The 26798-nt window shown below is 35.4% G+C and overlaps 2 protein-coding genes across 3 annotated transcripts; one reads left to right on the plus strand and one right to left on the minus strand.

Moving 5' to 3' along the window:
- Positions 1 to 754: 754 nt before the first annotated feature.
- LOC309483736 (uncharacterized protein) lies at positions 755 to 7628 on the plus strand. The gene is made up of 9 exons (XM_082149682.1): positions 755 to 992; positions 1186 to 1293; positions 1375 to 1521; positions 1701 to 1811; positions 1928 to 2053; positions 4153 to 4266; positions 4351 to 4500; positions 4607 to 4717; positions 5722 to 7628. The coding sequence occupies exons 1-9, from the start codon at positions 944 to 946 to the stop codon at positions 5934 to 5936; spliced, it is 1131 nt and encodes a 376-aa protein (XP_082005808.1). The 5' UTR covers positions 755 to 943; the 3' UTR covers positions 5937 to 7628.
- Positions 7095 to 23150, minus strand: ywhabl (tyrosine 3-monooxygenase/tryptophan 5-monooxygenase activation protein, beta polypeptide like). Of its 2 annotated transcripts, none has more exons than XM_082149684.1 (6): positions 23072 to 23150; positions 18978 to 19283; positions 13834 to 13957; positions 9097 to 9260; positions 8872 to 8967; positions 7095 to 8175 (listed from the first exon to the last, which is right to left on the minus strand). In XM_082149684.1, the coding sequence occupies exons 2-6, from the start codon at positions 19269 to 19271 to the stop codon at positions 8116 to 8118; spliced, it is 738 nt and encodes a 245-aa protein (XP_082005810.1). In that variant the 5' UTR covers positions 19272 to 19283; positions 23072 to 23150; the 3' UTR covers positions 7095 to 8115. The 2 variants fall into 2 exon arrangements, with proteins under 2 accessions (XP_082005810.1, XP_082005809.1); XM_082149683.1 differs by lacking the exon at positions 23072 to 23150 and adding an exon at positions 21251 to 21409.
- Positions 23151 to 26798: the final 3648 nt, after the last annotated feature.

Raw genomic sequence — 26798 nt, forward strand, 5'->3', positions numbered from 1 at the left:
TTTAAATTAATAATTTGATACAATGCACTTATTGTGTAGGCCTACATATGTGTTTTACATGTATTTGAAAATCTACCATGTAATTACAACTGTAATTAATTTCCGTAATCACATCTATAATTACACTGTTGACCCTTCCCTTACACCTTAACCCACCCTTAAACCTAACCATACCACCACACCAGTCCTAACTTTACCCGAATCTCACCACAATAACAGCAAAACATTTTTGCAATATAAACAAGAACACAATAAGTACATTGTACCTAAAAAACATTATGTAAACACATAAAGATACCTCTATAAAGAGTGATACAAAAAAAAGAATTCTACAAGTCTGAATTATCTGTAAATGCAATAATTATATACATTTTAGACTTCATTTGTAAGTGCAGTGCACTAGGTGACGTTTTAAAGGGAAAGGGTGATGAATGCGTTATTTACTGGTAATGAATATTTTCTTCAGGGGAACAAAAAAGTAGATATTTTGAAGTATGTATCAGCGATTTGTCCATATAGTGAAAGTCAGTGGGGCCCAAGACAACACTGGACCTCAATGACCTTCATTTCATGATATCACAATAAGGTTCAGTTTGTTAACATAATCCATAGGTTTCATGACAATGAAAAATACTTTCACATTGATCATTTATTAATTTGTGATAATATCTTTCACTAAAAACAAAGACATTCCAAGTGAAAAAGTTAATGTATTAAAAAACATACATATCATCAACTAATATTATAGCCTATATTCAGTTATATTTTTCAAGATTAATAAACGCGTTGCATTCGGCTTAACAAATGTACTTCCTGAATGAAATCAGGCAGATTGGTTTAGTGCTTGCTTGTAATGATACTTGCTGCAATGCAAATCAAGCCAGTGGAAATACATATATAAGAACTCATCCCGGCAAGCTGACATCCTTCACTCAGTCCAACTATGGCACTGCACATCACTCTGCTTCTCACCTGTGTTTTTTTCTCCAAAGGTAAAGTGTGCACAGTCTATTTTAAATGTGTACGATTTGTTTCTGCTCAACAGTTTACAAACTTATTCTGCATGTTTGTTTATTTAAGTAATATATAAGATACAAATAGGCATTCCTGTATAAGATTGGTGCTTCCTTTTGTAAACAAATTCACACTGTATTATTTCAATGATTTATTTATCTAATTTTTCAGCACTGACACTGAGGTGTAATGGATGTCCAGGCCTATCAGGAACATGCATACAAAGTTCAATAACCTGTCCATCTCGTTGTGGCTCCAAGACCACAAACGTATACGCATGTAAGAATAACACGAAAACACAGAAAAATGTGTAAGTTAGGGTTTTTGTTACTGAAGGGGTTTTAATGTCGGTCTTTGTAGATGGCAGAAAAATAGACAGTATCAGCATGAAGACCTGCGGAGATTCAAATATGTGTGTTAATGGGAGCATGAATTCTGGACAAAGCAAAGTGACCCTCAACTCCCAATGCTGTAATGCAGATTCATGCAACTCTCAAAATGCACCAGGTTAGTGAGTATAAGGTCTTTTTTTCTTTTGACATTATTTTATATTATCAGTATTTTATTTAATTTTTATATTAAATTATACTATTTATAACTCACATATATAGTACTCACGATGTTATACAAGAGGTTGAGGTAAATTTGATTTATTTCATCATTATTTATTTATGTAACCTGTACAGACTTGCCACAACAGTCTCTCAACGGGAAGCAATGTTTCACCTGCAATGGCACTGACTGCTCAAAACCTTTGGCTTGTGAGGGCGATGAGACTCAGTGCTTTAGTACAACAGGTGAAGCAATTTTTCTTTTTCTTTTAATGAATCTATGCATAGACAGAATAACACTGCAAATGATTGGTTGTTTTAGGACATTAAACCATTGACACCAGCTCTTCTTTTTCTCTCAGTTGGCATCAGTGGCAAGAACGTGACCATGAAAGGATGTTCAAGCAAGTTGTTCTGCGGGCTAAACGCAACACAATCTCTGGGATTACCCGTTCAGAGCTATGGCTTTGGCGTTAACATGAGATGCTGTGAGGGAAACCTGTGTAACGCTGCTCACAGCTTGAGAGTTTATTTTGTGATGCTGGTACCTCTTCTCTCTCTATTTGTGTTCTGATACATGCTTTCAACAACCAACGATTTCTTTTGCAAAACATTTGTAATCTAATGTAATTACTTCAATACATTTTAACGTTTGGTTTGGTTTTGGGACCAGTTTCTTGTGTTTGGGAAATCTGTCAAGACAGGAGGAGATGGAGACCTCTGGTGGTGGAGGAAATTGTATAAGAAATACTTATTTTAATTAAGAATGCTTTATTTTTTCTCCAGACTGTTCAAAATTGTCTTGTTTTTCATGTAAGCATCTTTATGTATATCTTTTTAAAACAGTTTCATAGCATTCTACACTGTAAAAAAGAAAGAAAGTTGCAGCTATACCTTCAATTTTTAAGTACAATCAACTTGGATGTTTAAGTCATTTAAACTTAAATTACATTAAACTGACTTGAATGAGTTGAATCTTGTATAACTTATAAAAAAGTTGAAAATTGCTTAACTTATTTTGATGAGTTAAAGCAATGTAAAATCATATGTTGTCATAACTTATTGATCATAACGTTTTTACAGTGTACCGTTTGCAATATAGATAAAAGGCTTGTTGTTATTCTGGGAAACTACTAAGCCAACCTATAGTTTCATACAAATTCTGGAACTGTATGGGGATCAAATAAATTATTGTAAAAAATTATTTTAAAGGGGTTGTATCATGACTGTTTTCCTTGAATGTTTGAAGAAGAAGAAAACAATACTGAAAAAAGCTCCAGGACCTAAAACCGGTCACACAGAAACATAACCATTTCCATAAGAAAAAATGCTAAATAATATCTGTAGAGATGCGAAGCTTATGGATTTGACTCTGCCAAAGTTGGTCCTTTGTAGCCATAGACCGACGGTTAAATTACAGTCCTATATTACCATAAACTGCTATGAAATTACTATTATTTGTAGCATTATAAAGAAAGATTAAAATGCAGGCCTGCAACATAAAAATAAAAGAGTAAATATTTCATATTTTTTTATAGTTTTGGTTCAAAAACAAACACGTGTGAGGGAGGGAGAGATGAAGAATTCATGTTATTTTACACTTTTATTGTATAGAACAGAGATAAACAGGAAAGGAGTGGGAGAAAAGGAGGGAAAATGATCATGATGTGACCTCATCCTGCGCTATACATGTGTATATATATGTATATTAAATACAAAGCAATCCTGTACAGAATTGTGTTTGTGATGATTACTTTGCTTTCATGTTTTGTTTTATAGCAAAACATTTAACAATAATCTACTTTTTTTGTCTATACACAACACTGCCTATGGCATTTCCCCCCTTGTAATTCAGTCATTTTCTGTTAATACCTAATACAGTCATACAACACACAGGCCATACAACACATGTAGTGAGGGATGAGGTCACATCATGATCATATTTCCTCCTTTTCTCCCACTTCTTTCCTGTTTATCTCTACTGTTCTATACAATAAAAACGTAAAATAACATGAATTCTTCATCTCTCCCTCCCTCACACGCGTACTATACATTCTCATACAGTTTCAATCAATAAACCAACAAGTTTCAAGTCTTCAGATTCATATTATAGTTGTGACACGTTGGCAACATGTTTTTTTCTTTTTTTTTCTTTTGTTTTTTTGAGGGAACAGTATTAGTTTCAGCATGTTTCATGTTTCTGAGGGATGTAGTCTCCTGTCCCTCCCTTCTCATCTCAGTCTGAGCTCAAATCAAAATGGCACAGTTTATCCTCTTTATTCTTATGAGTACACTTTTCTACAAAGGTAATTGTTGGATTTTTAATTTTTTTTAGTTAGTTTTTACTATTATTTAGTACTAAGTGTAAATTATTTTGTAGCCTTTGCTTTCCTGTAATAGTATCAATGTAGTAGGCCTAGACATCAACATCAATAATGTATTTCCTTAAGATTTACTTTGCATTATGCCATATTTTCTGAAATGATATGCTTTGACCATACTTTTCTAAAAGAGCAATTTATTTTTAAATGTTTGTTTGTACCAAATTGCAGTGCTTAAAGATTTATTTAGACTTGTTCAATTTCAGCAAATTCCCTAACCTGCTATCAGTGCATTCCTGAGACGTCAACTAAATGCGTTGAAACTAAAGTAGAGTGTCCTGTCGGTCAGTGTGGGACCATGAAAACCACATCTTATACTGGCAAGTTTTGTGGCAGACTCAATATTTGAACTGAAATTCACTCTGTCTTATATTTTAAAAACGTAATGTAAATTTCTACTCTAGGAAACAACAAATTGGCTGACATGATTATGAAGAACTGCTCCGTGACTCAACAATGCGTGACTGCATCTGTAAACTTTGGAATTACAAATATAGTTATGAACAATGAGTGCTGTGGCACTAACCTGTGCAATAATAACCAAAGCATACCAGGTACGTTTAACACAAGAGATAATAATATACAAAAGAGTCAAGCATTTGTTGCTTTAATTATAAGAGTACAGCATATGTTGTTGCTTTAATTATGCATATTTCATAGAATCACCAAGTAGGATCCCAAATGGAATAGATTGCTACACCTGCAATGGAGAAGACTGCTCATCAACTTTACCTTGTGTTGACGATGAAGATCTCTGTATCAAGGCAACAGGTAAGATAAAACACAAGACAAGAGAGAAGTGAAATAAAAATGGTCAGTCTGAGTAAACAAAGCTCTGTTGAATTGTTAATATTATAATTTCCAAACCACACGTAAAGTGCAGAAAAGGGACTGAACGCATTTCACTGGTTTCAGGGAATCTTAATTAGATTAGATTTTTACATTCAATAGTGTGTGTGTGTGTATTATTCTTATAATAATATATTAAATATTTTCTATAAATTATAAAATATATTCTTATAAAAAATACTTTTTAAAATGAATGCTGTTCTTTTGAAACTCCAATTCATCAAAGAATCCTGAAAGAAAAACAATCACGGTTTTCACACACACACACACACACACACACACACACACACACACACACACACACACACACACACACACACACACACACACACACACACACACACACACACACACACACACACACACACACACACACACACACACACACACACACACACACAAGAAAAAATGTTTCTTGAGCACCAAATCAGCAGATTTCTGAATGATCATGTGACACTGCAAGCTCCTGAAAATTCAGCTTTGCCTTCACAGAAACAAATCACTTTTTTAAAAATCTAAATACTAAAATCGAAAAAAGCTTTTTTAAAATGTAATACGTATTTTTATTCAATAAATTGAGAATTCTTAAAAAAGATATATCTTATCAACCTATCAAAAGGTATTGTACATTAGATTGCATTAGAAAACTGAGGTTAGATTGGTTTTAAAAAGGTTGGTTAAATATAGGAGATATAATATAAGCTTTAGGGAATTTCTGACATATCATGTCATAGGAGAATGCTCTGCGGGCGATGGAACGGTTTTATTTTTCAAAGGCTCACTGCCCCAAATAAATTTTTTTTGTCATCAACAACAGTCATCATCAGTTGTTTGATCACATTTCTTCTTGTTTTCTTCTTAAAATAACAGAATGACTGTGTGATCCTCTTCATTGCCCTGAATTTATCCAACCATTTTATCAACAGTGAATACTGATGGACAGAAGATGATAATGAGAGGATGTGCAACCCGAAGTTTCTGTAGTGGTGACCTGTCCACCCAGATCGGCCAGTCCAGCACATCATCAGTGAACCTGAGCTGCTGTGAAGGACCTCTCTGTAACAGCGCTCAAACCTTCACTCCGGGACGCTGCTTTCAGCTGGGGCTTCTGATGCACGCCATCGTACAGATGTCACTCTGAGCTTCCAGTTGTGTCATGATGCTCTTTGAGGCTTCAAGTCTACTAAAAAATAAATAAAATCCAACCAACATTCTTATATGTTGGTTGTACTAATTACAAATGCTAATACAAGTATGCTGTTAAAGCCTGATCCTGCTTATGAAAGTATAGAAAGTGTAAGCATCGGTGTTACAGAATTTTTGTCAAGCTGTTGTATTTTGTATATACTGACATTTTCATTTAGACAATTTTGCTTCTAGCAACATTCACAAAAATAGGTATAAAAAGTCTGCAAGCAATGGCCAGTAACTTTATTTATAGGCTTTTTTATATATATATATGTAGAATTACCACAGCTTTGGTTAGAACCTGTTCTTCAGAAACTGGTGTGTAACAGAGTACTTGTTTGCTGATATTTTCCTTTTAAGAGGGTGTAGATTTTCTAAATGGAATCACGTTTCAATACACTAATATATTGTTACACAAATCTTTTACGCCTTGGGTCTCTGAATTGTCTTGGACAAAGGAAATTAAATCTGATGATCTCAAAGCTTCTTGTTTCACCTCTCTTTTTTTGGTGTTTTTGCTTACTTTAATATATCTGCACACACATACCTTTCAAAACTTTGGGGGTGGGTGAGAAGATTTTCAGGAAAGACATTTATTTGATAAAAAATACAGTAGTATATTGTTCATTATTATAATTTAAAAGTAACAGTTTTCTAATTTAATATATTTTAAAATGTAATTTATTCATGTGATGCAAAGCATATGGATTTTCAGCATCATTACTACAGTCTTCAGTGTCACATGATCTTTCAGAAATTATTCTAATATGCTGATTTCTTCTTATTATCAGTGTTGGAAATAGTTGTGCTCCATTATATTTTTGTGGAAACCATCATTTCCATCGTTTTTTCCCACCAGGATTTAAGTAAAAGACAAATTTTTTTGATCCATTTAATGCATCCATTAAAATGTTATTTAAAATTACAATCTTGCGGACCCCAAACTTTTAAACAACAGTATGGCAAGTAACTGCATTTCTTAAACCATTTGGCCTGATGATTATTTTTAGGTTAAATTTTGATTTTAACATGCCAAAAATGCATTCCTCTGAATTTACACGATTTTACAAATCAGAATATGGGCAGAAAAAAACACCACCGAGTAAAAACATTGTGTTAAATTATTTTTTTTTATCCACTTACATGAAATTACATATTTTCCCTCCAAATAACATTTATGCTTGGGTGTTCTGTATGAAAATTCCAGAGACATGACACAAAGCTAGCCAGCCCAACAGTACTCCCTTTCCTCCCCACATTAACTACTCCATAGCCACATGCAAATTAGGCAAGTATCAAAAGAAATGAATGGAAAAAGGAAAAACAAAAACCATTATTGGAAAATTTAAATCACACTAGTATTTCCTACTGCGCTGCTTGAACAGTCATACAGTAACAGTATCAAGCTTATGTGCTCTTTGTTCTTAGGGTCCTCTATACCTCGTAATTAACAGGGAATAATAAGTAAATGCCATTTGCCGGGCACCAAATGCCTGGAATAAGAAACTTGAAAGTGACAATAAATGGAATGTAACCTTTTTTTTTTGCCCATCATTTTACATGACGAGCGAGCAGCGAGCTATTTGACGTGTGACGCCGCCGTTGCTTCTTTCCTAGCTAAAGACTAGCACTGCTATCCCCCACCTCTACTCGAAGACGAGGGCTGTTTATAATGCAGATGCTAAATTGCAGGTGTACATAATGACCATGACAAATACACACTCCTTGACGGAGATTTACATACAGTATACGAATAACAAAAGGGTTTGACTTGCAACTTTGCATGAGCTGAGAACTTGCCCTCACCCACATTCTTCCACGCTAATGCGAAAACCTAGAGCTCACCAAGGAGAAAACAAGGTTAACAGCAGACGAAACTCATCCCCCTCCCAGCCCCCTGCCCCAACCGCATCCCAACGCCCACCCGCCCCCTATTTAACCCGTCCCACCCACCTCCCATTACACAAATCCTTAGAAAAACCCCCACAATGACATGGAAGGAAGAAAGCAAGGAAGGCGCGAGAGTAAAAGAACTAAAAGAGACAGAAGTCGACGATGAGGTGGTCTCAGTGTTGATGGTGAGCTGGAACGATGGCAGGTGAATAACAGGGGAAGGACGGACAGAGTGAGACTCAGTTTTCCCGGCCCTCCTCGGTGTCTTCGCCGTCGCCCTGGTTATCTGAAGTCCACAGCTGAAAAATAAGAGGAGACTAGTTAGTCATGAACACCTAAACACCTGCTTCTGTAAGAGTGTTATGTCAAAAAAGGCTGAATGCCAAAACACTTGCATATAAACTTTAGGTTGTCAATAAAAAAAATGTTAAATGAATGATATAAAATAAAATTAATAATGATATAAATTTCACAGAAACTTGCTACTTTTAACAATAATAAATTAATATCTAGTGCAAACATGTATAATGTGTACAAATGAGTAAATGTGTACTTTGTCATTAATAATTACTATATTTATAATTTTTTATATTTATTTATTGTCTTAAGCTAAACTTGTTCTCACTTTTTTTTTAGATTAAATTTGTTTTTATACTATCCCTTTAAAATAAAATAGCAAATATTGATGCGATTTAATTGTTTTGTTTTTTTTAAAGAAAAACTAATAAACATAAGAGACATTTACATTATTGTGGCAGCTAAGTATTTACATAAAACACATATATAAATAAAATTGTGCAGCCCTAATATATAAATACAGAAGTGGAACATCTGTATAACTATATCAGAAGTTTTATATAAATCCTCTGATATATTTAAACACATTTTACTTCTGTAAAATATATAAATATATAAATATGTATTAGGGCTGCACGATTAATCGCAATTAACATGAAATCTTTTTTATTTAACCTGCTACTAAAGATAAAACTCACTGTCAAGTTGTCCCGCAGTAGCTGCATGATCAATGTGCTGTCTTTGTATGATTCTTCATTCAGTGAATCGAGCTCTGCAATGGCCTCATCAAAAGCCTAGGAGAAAAAGATCAACCAGAAACAAGATGAGTAATACATATGAGTATATTATGTATTCATAATATAATTGTGAGTAACACTAAAATTTGGCTCATTCGCCTGCATGCGTGTGGGTGTTAACCTTACCGTTTTGGCAAGCTTACAGGCCTGCTCGGGCGAGTTGAGAATCTCGTAGTAAAATACGGAGAAATTGAGCGCAAGGCCCAGACGAATGGGGTGTGTGGGCTGCATCTCTGCCTTGCTGATTTCAAAGGCATCCCTGTAGGCCTCCTGTGAATTGGCAATGATAGCTGGGGATACAAAGAAGAAAAATATATTTATGTAATTGCATGCATTCAGGATTTGATCACTAAACTAGTTTAAGCTTAAAGAATAAACAACTTAAAGGAGAAGTTCACTTTTAAAAAAACTTTTGCTGATAATTTACTCACCCCCATGTCATCCAAGATGTCCATGTCTTTCTTTCTTCAGTCGAAAAGAAATTAAGGTTTTTGATGAAAACATTCCAGGATTTTTTCACATATTATGGATTCCATTGGGACCCAAACGGTTCAAGGTCCAAATGACAGTTTCATTGCCGCTTCAAAGGGCTTTAAACGATACCAGACGATGAATAAGGGTCTTATCTAGCGAAACGATCGGTCATTTCAAAAATAAAATAAAAAGTTGACGTTTTATAAGCACAAATGTTCGGCTTGCTCTGTTCTGTGATGCGCGTTCGTGACGTCACGTAATACGCAATTACGTTGAAAAGGTCACGCTTGAAAAATTTAAGAAAATGTTCTTTTTGGCTTTTTAATATTAAAACACTCAGGATGCGCACACGAAATGGGCATTTTAAACGATAAACTGACACAAATACATTTGAAAATGTTTATATGGTCCTCCTTCCGCACATTTGTAAACACATCAAACTTGACCTTTTCAACGTAATTGCGTATTACGTGACGTCACGAACGCGCATCACAGAACAGAGCAAGGCGAACATTTGTGCTTATAAAACGTCAACTTTTTATTTTATTTTTGAAATGACCGATCGTTTCGCTAGATAAGACCCTTATTCATCGTCTGGTATCGTTTAAAGCCCTTTGAAGCGGCAATGAAACTGTCATTTGGACCTTGAACCGTTTGGGTCCCAATGGAATCCATAATATGTGGAAAAATCCTGGAATGTTTTCATCAAAAACCTTAATTTCTTTTCGACTGAAGAAAGAAAGACATGGACATCTTGGATGACATGGGGGTGAGTAAATTATCAGCAAAAGTTTTTTCAAAAGTGAACTTCTCCTTTAACTGGTAATATTGTGTCTGCAATGTTAGTATCTAAAAAAGAAAATTAATTTGCAATCATGCAGATTTAATAAATGTTTGATTTTGGAAAAAATTGAGAGTTTAATTAATAGATAAATAATAAAGTAAAAATGAAAAATGTAACAAAATATAATTATATTGTAATTTTATAATGTTATATTGCAACAGGAGAAAAACAGTATTTCAGTCATAGTCCTGTTTGGTAAACCCGGCCCGCATTCGCAGTACAGAACGTCCGACCCGTTATCTGACAGCAGCACTTAACATGCATCCGTCGTGTAAACAATATAAACCTTTTGCCAAGGCCGAACAATCTGCCCATATTGGCACTTTTGAACAAATCACACAATAGGCTATACAGACGCTTAGAGGTCTCTATAAATTAAAAGAACATATAGCCAAATATGAGCCTTTACTGTCATATAAGGGATATTTTAGCAGATTCACTGCATTTAAATGTGGTTGTCTCTCCTGAAACTCTACAGTGTACAGGCTAAGTGGCTGTTGGCCCTCTTAGCAGCACTAAAAAATATAACTTTTTATTCAAATTGTGAATAGATAATATAGCCTACAGCAGGGCTATTCAATTAGCTTCAATCGAGGGACGGATTATTAAATCGAAAAGTTGAGGAGGGCCGGTGGGTTTAGCTTATTTATTGAAACATAATGTATTACTAATTGAAACATAACAGTATCAATAAATAAGCTAAAGTAAACCTAAAAAAAAGTATTGTATTTATAATTGGTAATGTGGAACAGCAGATTTATAAGACCATAATAAATAACTTATTTACAGCTATGTACAAAAAAAAAAGAATTATACAAGATCATAGCTATTGGTAAGTATTATTTTATTTATAATTATTATAGGCTTAAATGAAAATATTCTGACAGTGAGACTTGGTAACCACAGGTAAAACCATGCAGGCTACTCACTCACTACCACTGTATAAAAAAATGCCTAAACACAGGTAAAAACTATACACACAATGAATTATATGACATAGTATTCAATATAAATATTCCAAATTTCTGCACAAACCATGGTCAATTACTACAGTACATTCATGGTAAATGTTTGTAAGGGTGGTGATTAGGGGATTTAAAGTCTTCTAACTTCGTTCATGGCACAATGTTTCTGCCGTTTTCCTCATCAGTCGTGTTGGGAATGTTGAGGCTGTTTCATCTGATTTTAAACCAGTTAAATCATTGAGTGATTTGTAACAGAGAGGTATGTCGAATTGAACCGCTTCTCACTGGATGTCGCAACGTTGTTTAATAATGGTGTAAACACAACTCCTTTAAATACTATTCCACCCGTTTCATCAAATATTAGCAGTTCACCTGAGCAGGACTCTGTTTTCAGACGACATTGACAACACTTTCTGCCCTAATCCAGTGAAATGACATTTTACATTAACATTTTCCACTAGGGGGCGTTAAAGCACAAACTTTGAAGTTATTATTATTAAAGTACAGCAGGCATGGTTTCACAGACAGGGCTTAGACTAACCCAGGATTAGGCTTTAGTTCAATTAGGACATTTAAGTAGTTTTTATAAACGTGCCTTAGAAAAAAAACATTGAGACAAATCAATAGCACTGACATATTTTAAGATATGTCAGTGCAAGTTGCTTTCAGTTCAAACATGCATTTTACTCCAGTACTAAGCTTAAACCTTGTCTGTTAAACCGAGGGCTAGTGTGTTACAAAGCTTGCACGAAGGACTTTTAAAATTTAAAAAGAAAAAGATGCAATATTCTAACATATATCCGATCATCCAACCAAGGATACCGTTTACAATTATTTTATTATTTACCTTATTTAAATTATGCCAGAAATTATTTTGCAATCTGCCAACTTTCAGTTAATCTCACTCAAAACTTTTAATTAGTGTTAACTTTTTTTTTTTATTGGAGAGAACTACGGATCTGTATTAGATGGTGTCACTGAGACTTCCAAACAACCGATGCAAAAAAGGGAATTATATCCCTTTGCCTTCTTCAGATGGAACCGGAATGTGACAAGCTGTGAAGCAGCGCTGGAGCTCCACCCACCCACACATGGGCTCGCATTCATTCAGTAAGGTGGGTGGATTCACATGTCTGCACCTGTTCCAATGAAGGAAGGAAATCAGACTGCTAACCATTTCCCTCGTAGACCTAAAGACCCTCCTTTTATTTTATTTTCTCCCTCTCTCTTTCCCATAAGTGAATCCTACGCTCTGAGAGTTTGTCAACCTCCTGGCACAGGAAGGCCGCAGCAAGAGTCTTCCTGTTATGCACACTACAGCCCTGTTCCTTTCTGACTCTACCAAGACAGACAATGGAGAGCAAACCATTTAAAGGTTTATATAGAATCTCCTCTAAATAGAACCAGCCTGTGAACATAGTAAGCTAACACTATGTCTGGTAATTACTGTACAACTATCAAAAAAAATTGGGGTCAGTAAGATTAACCTACACTACCATTCAAAAGTTTGAGGTCAGTACTTTTACAGAAAAATACATTTTTAGTCTCTTTTTCTCACCAAGGCTGCATTTTTTGATCAGTAATTTGATCATAATAATATTGTTAAATATATAAATAATTTAAAATAACTAATATATATATATATATATATATATATATATATATATTTTTTTTTTATATATATATATATATATATATATATATTTATTTTTTAGCATCATTACTCCTGTCTTCAGAGTCACATGATCCTTCAGAATCTAATATGTTGATTTGGTGCTCAAGAAGCATTTCTTATTATTACCATCTTAAAATAATACGTTGAAAACGGTTGTAATGCTTAATATTTTTGTCAAAAATGGGATAAATTTTTTTCAGGAACCATGGATAATAAGAAAGTTCAAAAGAACAGCATTTAATTAAAATACTATGTTTTGTAACAAAGTAAAATACTTTACTTTCATTTTGAGGCTAAATTTGTTACATTTACTACTGAATTATTCACTGTGGGAGCCAAAGTTTATGAATGGCCCTCAAAAACAGCTCCTCTTCATAGATTTCCACCCCCTTACTTCCTCTCCAGCTTGGCTTCGTGTCAACAGTTTGCGGAAACGCTACATTTTTAGCAGAAGTTAGTATGTACATTGGCATGTGGTGGAGACTAGTCACTACCGCAGCTTTGAGAGCCATGCAGCATATTGTTCAAATGCCTAAATGACTAACTAGCTAACATAATCTTGCATTGTTAACAGGATTTAAAGATATAAGGGGTGCTTTCCCACCTAGTAATTTAAATAGACTAAATTCACTGCAGAACTTCAATTTTAAAAGACAATTTAAGGACACAAAATAATATATTTGTTTTTGCCCATTCAACAAAAGTCAATTAAGTCCCATTGGACCCCATTGACTTTCATTGTATGGATAAAAATAAAAATAAATAAAAAATTCTCAAGATATTTTTTGTGTTCAACAGAAAAAAGTCAGTCATTAAGATTTGAAACGGAATCTAGGTAAGCAAATAATGAATTTCTGGTGAACTATCCTTGCAAAATTAAGGACAGACTTAACAGAATGGCTTACAGTTTTTCTCCTCTCCCAGAGCCACCTCCGCTAAGTAGCGAAAGTAATCGCCTTTCATTTTCAGATAGAAGACTTTACTTTCAGCTGGGGTCGCCTTGGGGATGAGATACTTGTCCAGAAGAACCTATGACACAGACAAAGGAGAAAAAGTATATTAGCGGTTTGTCAAACGGTTTCACGTCCTGTTATCAGTGTGTTTGAAGGAAAGGGGGAAGTTGTCCTGAGTAGAACAAAAGTCAACAGTAGTAAAGAGATGAACTGATAAGATAAGAGTTCTGCAAAACTCGTTTGACGACATGCTGTTGCAAAAAGAGGCCCAGGTGCCCAGAGGCCCTCTCATCGCAAAATGTGTCCAGCAACGGGACGCCATTTTCAGTAAACTATCATGTAGTCCCAACAATGTGGTTTCTAGAAAATCAGCGTTCTAAGCCTTTTAAAACAACAAATTGATTGACTTCAGGAGTGACAGAGGCCTGACGGCTTGTGGCAGGACTGCAGTTTCACAGATGCTTCTGAGACTTTCTATTGCAGGGAGGGGGGGAAGGGGAGAACGGGAAAATTGACTACACCATGTGAGCTAGTGCTTGTGGAACTAGGTCATTGAGCTTGCTGGGCTTGTTTGCAGCACGACTGGCCTGATTGTTGCCACCCTGAACAGAACCACAGGGTCAACACTGCAATACATAAACTCCATAAACTCTCCAATGGTGCCCTAACAAACCACCTTAATGATGAAGGGAGTCTTATTGGATTCGATTGATTCTGTCAAGGTCATTCTTATAAATACTGTAGGCATATGGTTAAGGATCTCAGTGTTCTGTGACCTTGTTTGCATCAAATGTCAAAACGACAGGACTCTTTAGGTGCAAAAGAACCAAAAGATCCGTTCAGACATTCCAACTCAAATGAATAATTTAACCTTGTTAAGTCACATGTCACTGATGAACCAATTACCTATTTGTGCTTTCAATGGTGGGGAGCAATGCATAGCATCAGAGCATCGTTGTATTATGTAGCTCTTTATCCTGACACATACCCAGTTGAGGGTTTGAATAACCACTAACCCATACATTTTTTTCAAGCCGAGACATAAGGATGGGAGATCACAGTGGCTTGTGTCAGGAGAGCGGTTTCATTTCTTTATTTGATGTGTAGACACTAAACAGTGATGAAGTGATTAGTCTTCCAACTGCCACTCACATCCTCCACCATATTAAATTACACAAATGTAAATCTTTTGAAGGTGTGCTCACATTGGCATAATTTCAGCAAAATTTTAAGGGCAAAAGGGGTCCACTGTCAATAAAGTAGTGATGTATAAAGCACAGCTCACACAGAACTCACTTAACCAAGTAGCTTTCTGGATCCGCATGTTGTCCCGCGTCTCATGTTGAGAAATCTGCAAGTGGAAATATTTCACAGTCGAAATTCCCAATTGCATGGATTCCTATTGAACTGACCGGAGTTCGCCCACTAAAATTCGCTGAACAATGATAAATGTAACTGCACCTAAACTACGTCAGACAAGAGCAAATCATTTCTTAATGTACTACACAAAATTCAACAGAACAGACCAACAATTCCTGAAAGGAGATAAAGAAGGAGCTGAAGATAGGGCTGCACGCTATGATGAAAAAAAAAAAAATCCAATTGCGATTTCTGATTTCACAGATTGATTTCAAAATTCACACACACAAAAAATCATAATAATAATATAAATTTTTTATTTTTGTAATAAAAACATTTTAGTTTTTATTATTACTATATGGCTATTTATTAAGGCCATGTGTCCACCAAAGTATTTATTTTGTATCATAGCATGCAAAGTGTCTCAACTGAAAAAAAGCCTAGTTTTCAGCTGGCTAAAAACACTTTGGTGGACAAGCGGCCTAAGTATTCATTTCTTATTTGCAAACATTAAACTATACAATTTTTATTTTGACTGAAAACAAAAGGGTGCTTGACACGCATTCCATTCTCAAATGCATGCTAAAGTGACCCAAACTCAGAACACATGCAAAGATGGAGTTTGTGTGAAGCAGCATTTCCAGCGAACCAAGCCGCTCTGAGATGCTGCAGACACTGGCAGATCATGAGCTGCTCACAAGTAAGAACACAGTGCCGCGCTTCACTCTCAAACATGCAGCGCATGTACTACTTAATTAAATAGAAGACTTTGCGACATGGTAATCACTCTAAGCCATATTGTGATTTTGGTTTTATTTTGATTAATTGCGTAGCTCTAGCTGAAGAGCAATAATTAAACAATTTGAACAATTTAGCCCTCATAACTAGAGGTCGACAGATAGTGGATTTTATAGATAACTAGGTATCCACAGAAATTTTCGGCTGCCAAAAATTGCATGAAAATGGCCGAAAATATGAGCCAAAAATAAATTGTGCCCCGCAACGCAGTGTTCAAAGCTCAGGTTTCATTATCACTCTAGGCGGCATCACTGCACGCGCAGAATTTTTTATTTCGGCTCTGAAACAGTGATCAGTAATCGACTGATAGTTTTTAAAATGGATACTATATGAAAACAAACATTACATTCCAAATAAAATAGTGTTGAACTTTATAAAAAAATCAAATAACTTTTAATGTTACAAATGGACTCTTTATTGTAAAGTGTTACCAGTTCATACAAATCTAAACAGTCATGCTTAATGATGGCCATCTTCAAAACAAACTCAAACTCACCTGTACAAACGGCTCTCGTACCGTATAATGACAGTGGACTCTTCTCTACCAGTCCAACAGAAACCATGGGCATGGGTTTTTGCAGATAACTAATTGTTCCAGCAATTGGTTATTGGTGCCAATTAATCAGCAAAACCTATCAATCGGTCAACCTCTACTCATTACATCTGCACATGCAATAGCAACTTCTCTGAAATGCTCAAGATGGATTCAGGAACAGAGTCCTAATCAGGAGTGCATTTCCCAAAAGCATCGTTAGCCAACTATGGTCGCAAGTTCAGCTGAATTACGTGAATTGGTGTGCGACGCAAAGAGACTACATTTTGTCGGTCACTTCGTTTCTATTGGATCAAAAAGTAGCCTATGTTAAACATGGAAACAAAGGACTGAATGAGTATATTCAGAAACATTGAACAATATATAACAAATTCCTCATTCCACATAAAAATGGTCATCTTGAGAAAACTCATGGAAGAAAAGTCATGTGGTGTGCACTGTAAGTGTGAAACAGAGGTACACGTTCATCTACTTTTCTGATTGGCTTTGCATTTTTTTGCATTGTACAGCATGCTTTTAGCGTGAAAAAAAACAAACCATTTGGCACTTAAATCTTGTCCCATCATGCTTGGTTAGGACATGGTGTAAGGACTTTAATGCAACATTAGGTTACATAATACGCAGGAATTCACATGACATCATAGTCTCGTTTCATTCTAAATGCAAAAACAGTGAAGGTAAAAAGTCCATTTGGCTGTAATGTGGAGAGCTACGGGTCAGTGGCCCAAAAACAAGAGCTCAGCTGCTGTCATTATGGGATTAAAGGTGACTCAACCTGTATGGTAACACAGAGCCCTGTGGCCTTCAGCCACTTTCAAGCTATGTCCACACAAAGTTAATTCATTCTCTCCCTTCAGCTCCAACACATCAGGTAGCTTGGCCAAAACCTTTATTCTCTTTTGATTTTCTCTCATCTTCACCAAAAACTGGTGATGAAGAAAGATTAAGAAAACAAATATTGTCCAAACAAAAAGTCCATACATCTACAAGCAGCTGTAGTCAAGCATCCTACTGTGCCCATGTTTGGTCCACAGCCACACTGCAGAGTTCAGCCGTCCTCATGTTCTCTGGAGGCCTCTTCACTTCCCACATCTCATTACATAGCCTCGTCTCTCCCACCCAAGCAGCTGCTAAAGTAAATTAGCTGCCTCTCTCACTTTGGCCGAATCCTTAGAATTAGTAAGTTACTCAGGGGACTTGTCTTATGGCTTACTGAGCTGAAGTGGACTTTAAAAGTATGTCTTCTGTAATGTACTAGTAACAAATTCTTTCACAACTCACTGCTTTGTCACATTGGTACTACTGCCAAAAAAAACAGGTGAGCAGTTACTATTGTTTTACTAACCTTTTTTTGGCATTTATATTTTAATGTATTATTTATTATTAATCTTTTAGTTTTACAAAGCTGTTTTCTTTTAGAGGTGAATCAAACCATATCCGTATGTAAATTCTTCAACAAAAAAAAATCTTAAAAATGTAAAAACTAGTTAATATCTCTGAAACGACTTTCATCACTTAGGATATGTGGGTTATTTATTAAAGTTAACCCACTGATCAATAGATATTTAGCCACTTCCCTACTCAATTCATCAAGTCTGGCTCCATTTTGGGATGAAAATTACAACTTTTCATAATCAATTTCTTAATATACATTTTGTTCACATTGAACATAAGTGTCTTACTCTGAAATCCATTGCATTACAGAAAATGGACTGTCAACAAGGATTCACAATGACAAAATTTAGAGAAACATTTCACCCAAAATTCTAATATTACAGCTTTTTTTGTGAGCTCGCTATCTGTGAAGGACATCCAATTAAAAGTATACTGGTTTACAGGCATTGGACCAGCTAGAGCTTGTATCAAGGAAAACGCACTAGCTTTTTTTGACCGCTAATTTTTCTTAAATGACAAGGATACATTTCGGATAAAAAAAAAAAACGTGTTTTTTTTAAGTAAAACTAAAACTGAAATACATCCCGCACAATATAAGGCAAGGATACAGGATCCTCATGCAATGTTAATTCTGTAAAGTCAAATTTATATTAAACTACAGGCTAAAGACTGAAACTAAGGTTAAATAGACTCTGACCCCTTAAATCTGTCATCATCCAAGGAGGGCTACAATAACTATCCCAGGGAAAGGACACCTGTGCGCTGGAACAAATGAGATCAGGCCTGGACTAATAGGCTTGGCTGAAATAGGGCCTTGCTCATGATGAGTAATTAACACAAGCAGGATTATCAACCTATATTACCCACCAACACTTACTTGGAATAAAGAAACGGGGACAAGAGCAAAGGCGTGTATAGTGTGTATCCCTGGGTTAGAATGCAAGATATGCAATCCAAAAGATTGGGATTATCTCAGTTGTAAGATTCTTACCAGTACGTCATTGCAGATCTCCTTCAACTCCTTCTCGATCTTTTCCCGATATTCCTTGACCATTTGCTGCTTCTTATCGCTGCCCTCCGTCTTCTGCTCGATGCTGGAGACCACTCTCCAGGAGGAACGGCGGGCACCCACCACATTCTTGTAAGCCACCGATAGCAGGTTGCGTTCCTCGTTGGACAGTTCAATGTCACCCTCGGTGACAGCCTTCATAGCGGCTGCCATGTCATCATATCGCTCTGCCTGCTCGGCCAGCTTGGCTTTTTGCACTAGCTCGCTCTTGTCCATGGCTGCTCAGTGCTGAAGAGAAATAGTTACAGAGTTCAATCAGACACCCAATCTGAATTATTTTAGGTTAATTACAACTCCACCCCAAAGGTTTAGTGTTACACAAAATCAAGAGAGACATGTGACTAAATGTTGCTTTTAACAAAATTAACTTAAACATCTTAATAATAATCAATAAGAATAAGAATAATCCAAAAGAACATTAATCTATGCACTGTAATATTTAATCTCTTTGCTTGATTAGCCTTCTTTTGGATGTTTAAGTGGTGTCCGATGACCGATTATTGGTTAGATGCTAAATCCACTGAAAATAGAACCTAAATAATCTGGACAAGTGGACTAGTATCACCCTTGCGGAAGTGCTGAAAAAATCAACAGCAGTGTGAATCAATTAGTTTGGCACAGGCAATACAGGATACCCAAAGGCTGCTGATGCTACTACTGACCGTGCGTGCATATTTTTAATCAATTGCTGATGTTGTATAACACAATACGTTTCATTCATTATACAACATGTCAAATCTACAATACATTTGTAGCTTTTAGACTTGAACTACAAAGAATTTTGCTAACATCCAAAGACAAATAAGTGCCATTCTTGTACACAGCTTTAAAAAAAAGTTAGGCCATAAGTATTTGCCCTCCAGGGTCGCATTACAGTGCGAAGAAATATGCGGATGTGCTGATCTCGACAACCACGCCCAGTTACCCATTCATGCGCTTTACATAGTGATTTAAATGGATAAATCACCCCCAAAACATGAACATTCTGTCATCATTTACTACACATCATAACGTGCCAAACCCATACGACTTCCATTATTCCCTGAAACACAGAAAAGAGATGCTTGGCAGAAAGACATCCCCATGCGATGTTCGTCAATGGCGACCGAAGCTGTCATTCCGTCACATTCTGACTAATGTTCCACGAAAAGAAAAGGAAACAGTTTTGAAGTTAAATGTATAATGACAATTTTGGGTTAACTATCCCTTTCGAAGTTGCGAAGGACCGAAATATACGTCGCTGTCGGCGACTTGCTGACTACACAAAGCTTCACTCGCAACACCATACTAGAGGTTCGCGACATTAATACGTCTATATCATTGTGAAATGCACACAAGCAACACCAATTCCCCTTCAAGTGCCCAGTATGGCAAATGTATCAAGCTAATGTGTCATAGTAACATCATTTATCGCTGCCTTCATGATAAAACCAAGCTAGCTTGTTGGCTAAGCCATATGATGAAGGCAAGTCTGATCTGCCCTGCCCATTTCCATGGCCGACTAAACTCACAGCAGAAACCCGCTACTATTTCTAATGTCAAGAACCAGCCAATGTGTTTTAATGATTTAAACAATCTATATATGGAGGTAAGACAATCTATATATGGAGGTAAGACTGATAAAGCAAATGGACGGCGCTGTTTGTCAGGCGGGTCTCTCGATTACCAATGCATGCTAAGAAAGCTCGCCTGATATTATCAACCAAATTACCCGAAATAGTCGAAGATAAATCAGTATACTTTTTGAATACCATTACATGTGTTAACATGACAGGACCAAGTAACGTTACAGCCGACTGAATTAATAGTGTCAGTATAGATATCTCAGACACGTGAAAGGCTTCGGCTTGTTTCAGCACCAAAAATGCACCGAAACAGTATTTTACACAAGGACGCACAAAGAAAACTGTTACTGATGATCGCATTAGGATATAAAACATAAAACGTGTGATTTTAGCGATGAATTGTAACTGTAAGCTCGACCACACCAAGAGGAAGAAACAAAAAGGGGCGGCCTAGATCTGCCAAGCAAAGGCTTATTGTTCATTTTCAGCACGTTAGCATCCCCAGCTACTCAGTCCTGTGTATTCCATCGTCCATCGCCATTTAAATGTAATTTCTCATCGCAAATAATAAAACAATAAAACCAGAACTAACATGCCTGGCATTTATGCCGATCTACCATATTCTCTTACCTGAGTGTCGGGGAATAACGATGGTCCTGTCGGAGCTAAGCTAACCGCGGCTCACAGCTGATTCTCACGGGCGCTCGGGCTAATCCACGGGGTTTCCCTCCAATCAGACCAGCCCCAGGAGCCGAGACAAGGCTGGGCCATGTGACGTCAAAGGTAACCAAGGCGACGGCTGACTTCAAGTTGTCTGTGATTGCACGAGAGCCAGTTCGTGATTCTGTGGTGCACCATTTTCCCTCCACTTTTCCTTCCCTCATCACATGTCCTCAGCCTTTCCCTTTCTATCAATTATACCACACAAAGTCTGTCAGTCTAGGTTATGTTCCGTCATTATAATGTGACGTGTAACTCCCAAAAGAACGTAAAATATATTATTCTAGCGGCGTTGTATCGCGATGTGTCAGTTTTCCCCCTGTTTACAAGTGTGCACTTGAATAAGATGGTTGGATGGCTTATGAATGGCAAATATGATCGTTGCTTTGCATCTGCCATTTTGTGTAATGAGAGCACTCACATTTTTCAGTGCTTTAAAGGGATGGTTCACCCAAAAATAAAAATGTTGTCATCATTTACTGACCCGCAGGTAGTTACAAACCTGAATGAATTTCTTTCGTTTGCTGAACACAAAAGAAGATGTTTTGGTAACATTAGTTAACTACCTTAGTTAACATGAACTAAGAATGAACTGCACTTCTACAGAATTTATTAATCTTAGTTAATATGAATTTCAATATTTACTAATACATTATTAAAATCAAAGGTTGTATCTGTTAACATTAATGAATGCACCATGAACTAACATGAACATAATGAACTGCTGTATTTTTATTAACTAACATTAACAAAGATTAATAAATACAGTAACAAATGTATTGCTCATTGTTTGTTCATGTTGGTTAATGCATTAACTAATGTTAACTAATGAACCTTATTGTAAAGTGTAACCGATATTTTGAAGAATGTCAGTATACCAAACAGTTTTGGGGGCACATAATAGTTGACTTACATAGTATGGAATATATTTTAAAAAAAAAGCTATATGGTGCCCCACAACTGTTTGGTTGCAGACATTCTTTGTTATGTTCCACATAACAAAGAAATCATACAGGTTTGGAATAACTTGAGGGTGAGTAAATGATGGCAGAATGTTCATTTTTGGGTGAACAATCCCTTTAAGTTGTGTTAATAAAAATGTAGAGAGAATATATATATATAAAAAACTCCCTTTTTTTCACTTGAGAAGCAATTTCACTCAGATAAATGTCACAATTGGAGAAAAAAGGCTATTGCAACTTCCGTTTCATACAAACTTTATAATTTTGTGTTGTGGCATTAATTGAACCATGCATATATATCTGTATTTGCAACTAGGCAGTTGAATTGAATTTATTTTCTTGTGGAAAAACATGAAATCGGGACTGTGTGGAGCCTATCACAAGCAAAATTAGAACACAGGTCATACACAGCTTGCTTGGTAGAAGAGGAGCTATTTTTGAACCACTCCAGTTTGTTTCCATTGGGAATGAGTCTATTTTCTACATTGTCACATGTCCTCCCATCAGATATGCATTCAGTAACCTATTTCAGGGCAAAATTCTGTATTATTGGTGCAAGTTAAGTCCATGGTGAGAGCGAAGCAATTGTGCAACCAGTGTATGCATGTGTGTGTGCTACTGTAAATGCAACAGCAGTTTCACTCGAATGTGAACAGTGATTACAGATTTTGTTGTGTGACAAGTAGGGCAGGTTTTTCAGCGTACTTAAAGTCACACCCAGTACAGCACTCAGAGCATGACAGTTCAAAATAACGCGATTGTCACTTACTTAGGTAAGCTGTGTCTTCGTTTGATGCTATGGTTCGTACACTCCTGTGTTGTTATGTCAGTGCACTAAAAAGAGAAAACTATGCAGAGAACAATGTTAGTGAGTCAGACAAAATGCCAAAGTCTTTGGAAAGGGTGTGCAGATGTCTTTTCCAAGAAGAACAGGCTCATCTCCCTGCTACTTGCCATTATCAAACACTTAAAAGTAGTATATGCTCATAATATATAACATCCCGATGACAGGAATACAAAGGCACTTGACACCACAGAACAAAACATTTAAGTATTAAGTAAACTGTCTGTAACCAAAGATCATTCTTAGATTTAAACATAAAATGTGTCATTTTAAAGATGAATTTTACCTGTAAGTTTGACCACATCAGATAACAAACCAAGAGGAATAAGGCACAACCTAGATCTCTAGATATTGCATTTTGATGACAGGAATACAAAGGCAGCTGGCTGACACCACAGAACAAAACATTTAAGTATACTGCTTTGCATGTTATAGGATTCACAACTGACAAGATCTTATCTTTTGCTGCGGTAAAGCGTCAGCAGGGATGGGCAGAATTTCAGTATTTTCAGTATTTCATTGTATTTTAAAGCCTTTGGAAAAAAATCTAATGTCATTTGTATTTAAATACATTTAAGATTAGTATTTTTGTATTTTCAAAATACATAAGATACTTTTTGCCTGTCAACCTCTTTATCAGGGTACTGATTTTGTGCATCAACTAGTTCAGACATTCACTAGCTCAGCATTGGATCAGCAAATTATAATTTTTTTGAATAAGGTGAGAATGTCACCATCAATTCTACTTGTTGATTAAAGTTAAAATATTGCATTATTCACTTCAGTTAACATGAAAGGATAAAAGAGCACAGACAAGTGAATAACATTAGCCAATCAGTCTTGACCGGTTGTTGATTTTTATCAACTAGCTTGTCAAATGTGTTTACATTTTAGATACACTTTCTAATTTAAATAAACTTATAGAAACAAATAAACTTTACATAAAATAAACATAAAATTACTTAAAAAGCAACAACAACAACAAAACTCAAAAGAGTTTGAAATTCAGTTAATGCTGTGGAATCAAAATGAGAATTGTGAAACCATGATATTGTTACTGTGAAGTAAAATTTAGATTTTGGTCATATCGCCCATCCATATTCTTAGCTAGATAGCAGAAAAGGTTCCCACAGTTTAACATACAGTATGATTTTTTTAATAGTGTTCACCACAAGTAATAGACTACATTATAACCAGAAATGAGTATATAAATGGCTGCTATTTTGCATAAGTTTATTTGTAATTGCAAGAAAGAAAGAAAGCAAGAAAGAAAGAGATGAGGTTAGGAATGAAAAGTCAATTGGCCTATGTAGTTTCTTCATTCACTGACCTATACCTGCACTGGATGGCCAATTTCACATGTATTTTGTGTATTTTCAAAATACAAAATACTGTATTTGTATTTAAATAATTTTTTTCACACAGTGTTTTGTATTTGTATTTAAATAAATTTTTTCACACAGTATTTTGTATTTGTATTTAAATACATTTTTCCACACAGTATTTTGTATTTGTATTTTAATGTATTTATGCCCATCTCTGAGCGTCAGTCAGCCATTTGAGGGGGCTAAGGCAAAACAACCAAATTATTTCTCCAAACCAGTTTATGACTTTTTTTTAATTATTATTTAATTAAAACGTACCAAACAATAAAGAATCGTGTTATTATTGTCTCTGCAACAGACACCTCAGTTACTGTCCAATTTAAATGCTTTGGGTAGTTGACATAAAAGTGTGATTTGCTACACTTCATCTAAAATGTTTATATAACCTCATATTAATTGTGACATGCTATATTTAATCTAAAATTAATAAAAAAAAAATGAAAATAGTTTTTTAGAATTATTATGCATGCTGTTAGATCAGACTTCTTATTAACTAAATGACTACATTAAATATTTGCACTTTTTTTTTTTTTTGTTACACTGCAGGACTAGTGAACTGTCTGAAATTTACAAGGATTAAAAAATGGTGACCAGTTATAGAACCTAAACTGTACACTTTAACTTACACATACATTTTAACCTATTGAAATTGAAAAATAATGGGCATTTATTTGTCTTTCTGTATGAAAATAGGTATTACTGCATATTTAAAACAGTTCCATGTTGCTAAATGGCACCCTCAGGCAAAGAGGCTTCTATTACACCACTGAAATCAATAAAATAATGTGGTGTATCGGTTCAAAGAAATTCATCATTCTATATTCCTTTACTAGGATTTCTAAACCAGCCGAACTTACTGGCCAATGTCTATTCAACAAGGATGACGTTTTGCAACATTTTCATGCTTGAATTCAAAGACTACTCTGTATAGACAGCAAAAAATTACACCACTTAGGCTACTTATTTAGAACAGAATGAAAATGACTCATTTATTAATTATTCATTAATCATTTTACATGCTCCATAAGCATGCAAACATGCATTTCTAGGACAAATAAAGCACTGCTTGTGCACTGTTAACTGGTCAGACTGACTGAGCAGTTTCCTCAGGATCCATACATGGAAAGAACTGCTTTCCAAATTATTTTGTATCTCTTTTCGAACAGACAGAATCTGCTTTAGAGGTTCTGTCATAACCTGACATTCCATGAATATTGCTGTAAACCTGTTAAGGGATAGTTATAAAAGGTTATACATGTATGTAAGCTATTTTAAGCCAATTGGGCAGGTCTAATAGTGCCGACTACTGACCTACACATGCTACTACAATTGGAATCATAGATAAAGTGCACATTATTGCTCGCCAATGTCCTTTTATGAAGAACATAATTCACTGGCCCTGACTGGATCTTTGTGTCAATAAACACGAACGAACTGCATAATTTTGAGTAATATATCACGTGATCTATATTGGCTTATTATTATGCAAGCCTCCCTGGGCTCATATATCAGCTGTCCTAAAGAAGAAATGTTAGCCTAATGAAGAAAACATATCTGGGTCAACTGTGGTAATTAAGTTAAGTAGATTTTTAGAATAAAGTAAGTACATTTTAAAATAAAGAGCTCTAGAGAGGGTGAGCTTTACAGAAACGTGTGTTACCAGCGTGTTGCCAGATATATTCACAAGCAAAATAAGCGAAAATTAGCAGAAATGTCATTGATCATTATAGAAAACAAAAAAAAAATTGATTACAGAAAAAATAGATGAAGCAAGGACAAAACTGCAACAGTGCAACTTATAAATAATAGATTTTCAATATTTGTTTAATATATTTAATTTACTGTGTGTTTTATAAATGCAATGTATTAATACATGTAATATTTTTAGTTTGATTAGGCCTGATTAAAAATCTGATGGCAAAGTTTTTTTTATTTATTTTTTTTTATTAAAAAAAAACAAAAACAAAAAAAAGCCTGTTGTGAAATACCCAATTTTCAATTGAAAAACTCGTTTTCATTGAGGTCATAGTTTTAAAATGACATAATGTAATATCCACAAGACTTTACCTATAGTATTATAATAATGTTTCTCACTTACCCTAGAGACATATTAAAATATGTAGGAGCTCTTTTATTGATTATTGTGTAGACCTACCATTTTTAGTTTTACTCTGCTTTTTATATAACCAATCGAGATGTCTAAAATGGGATTATGTAAAACAAATAAAACCTAAAACCTTCCGTATCAATTTATTTTTGAGATTTTT

The sequence above is a fragment of the Leuciscus leuciscus genome (genome assembly GCF_965113295.1).
Source record: "Leuciscus leuciscus genome assembly, chromosome: 20".
NCBI lineage: Eukaryota > Metazoa > Chordata > Actinopteri > Cypriniformes > Leuciscidae > Leuciscus > Leuciscus leuciscus.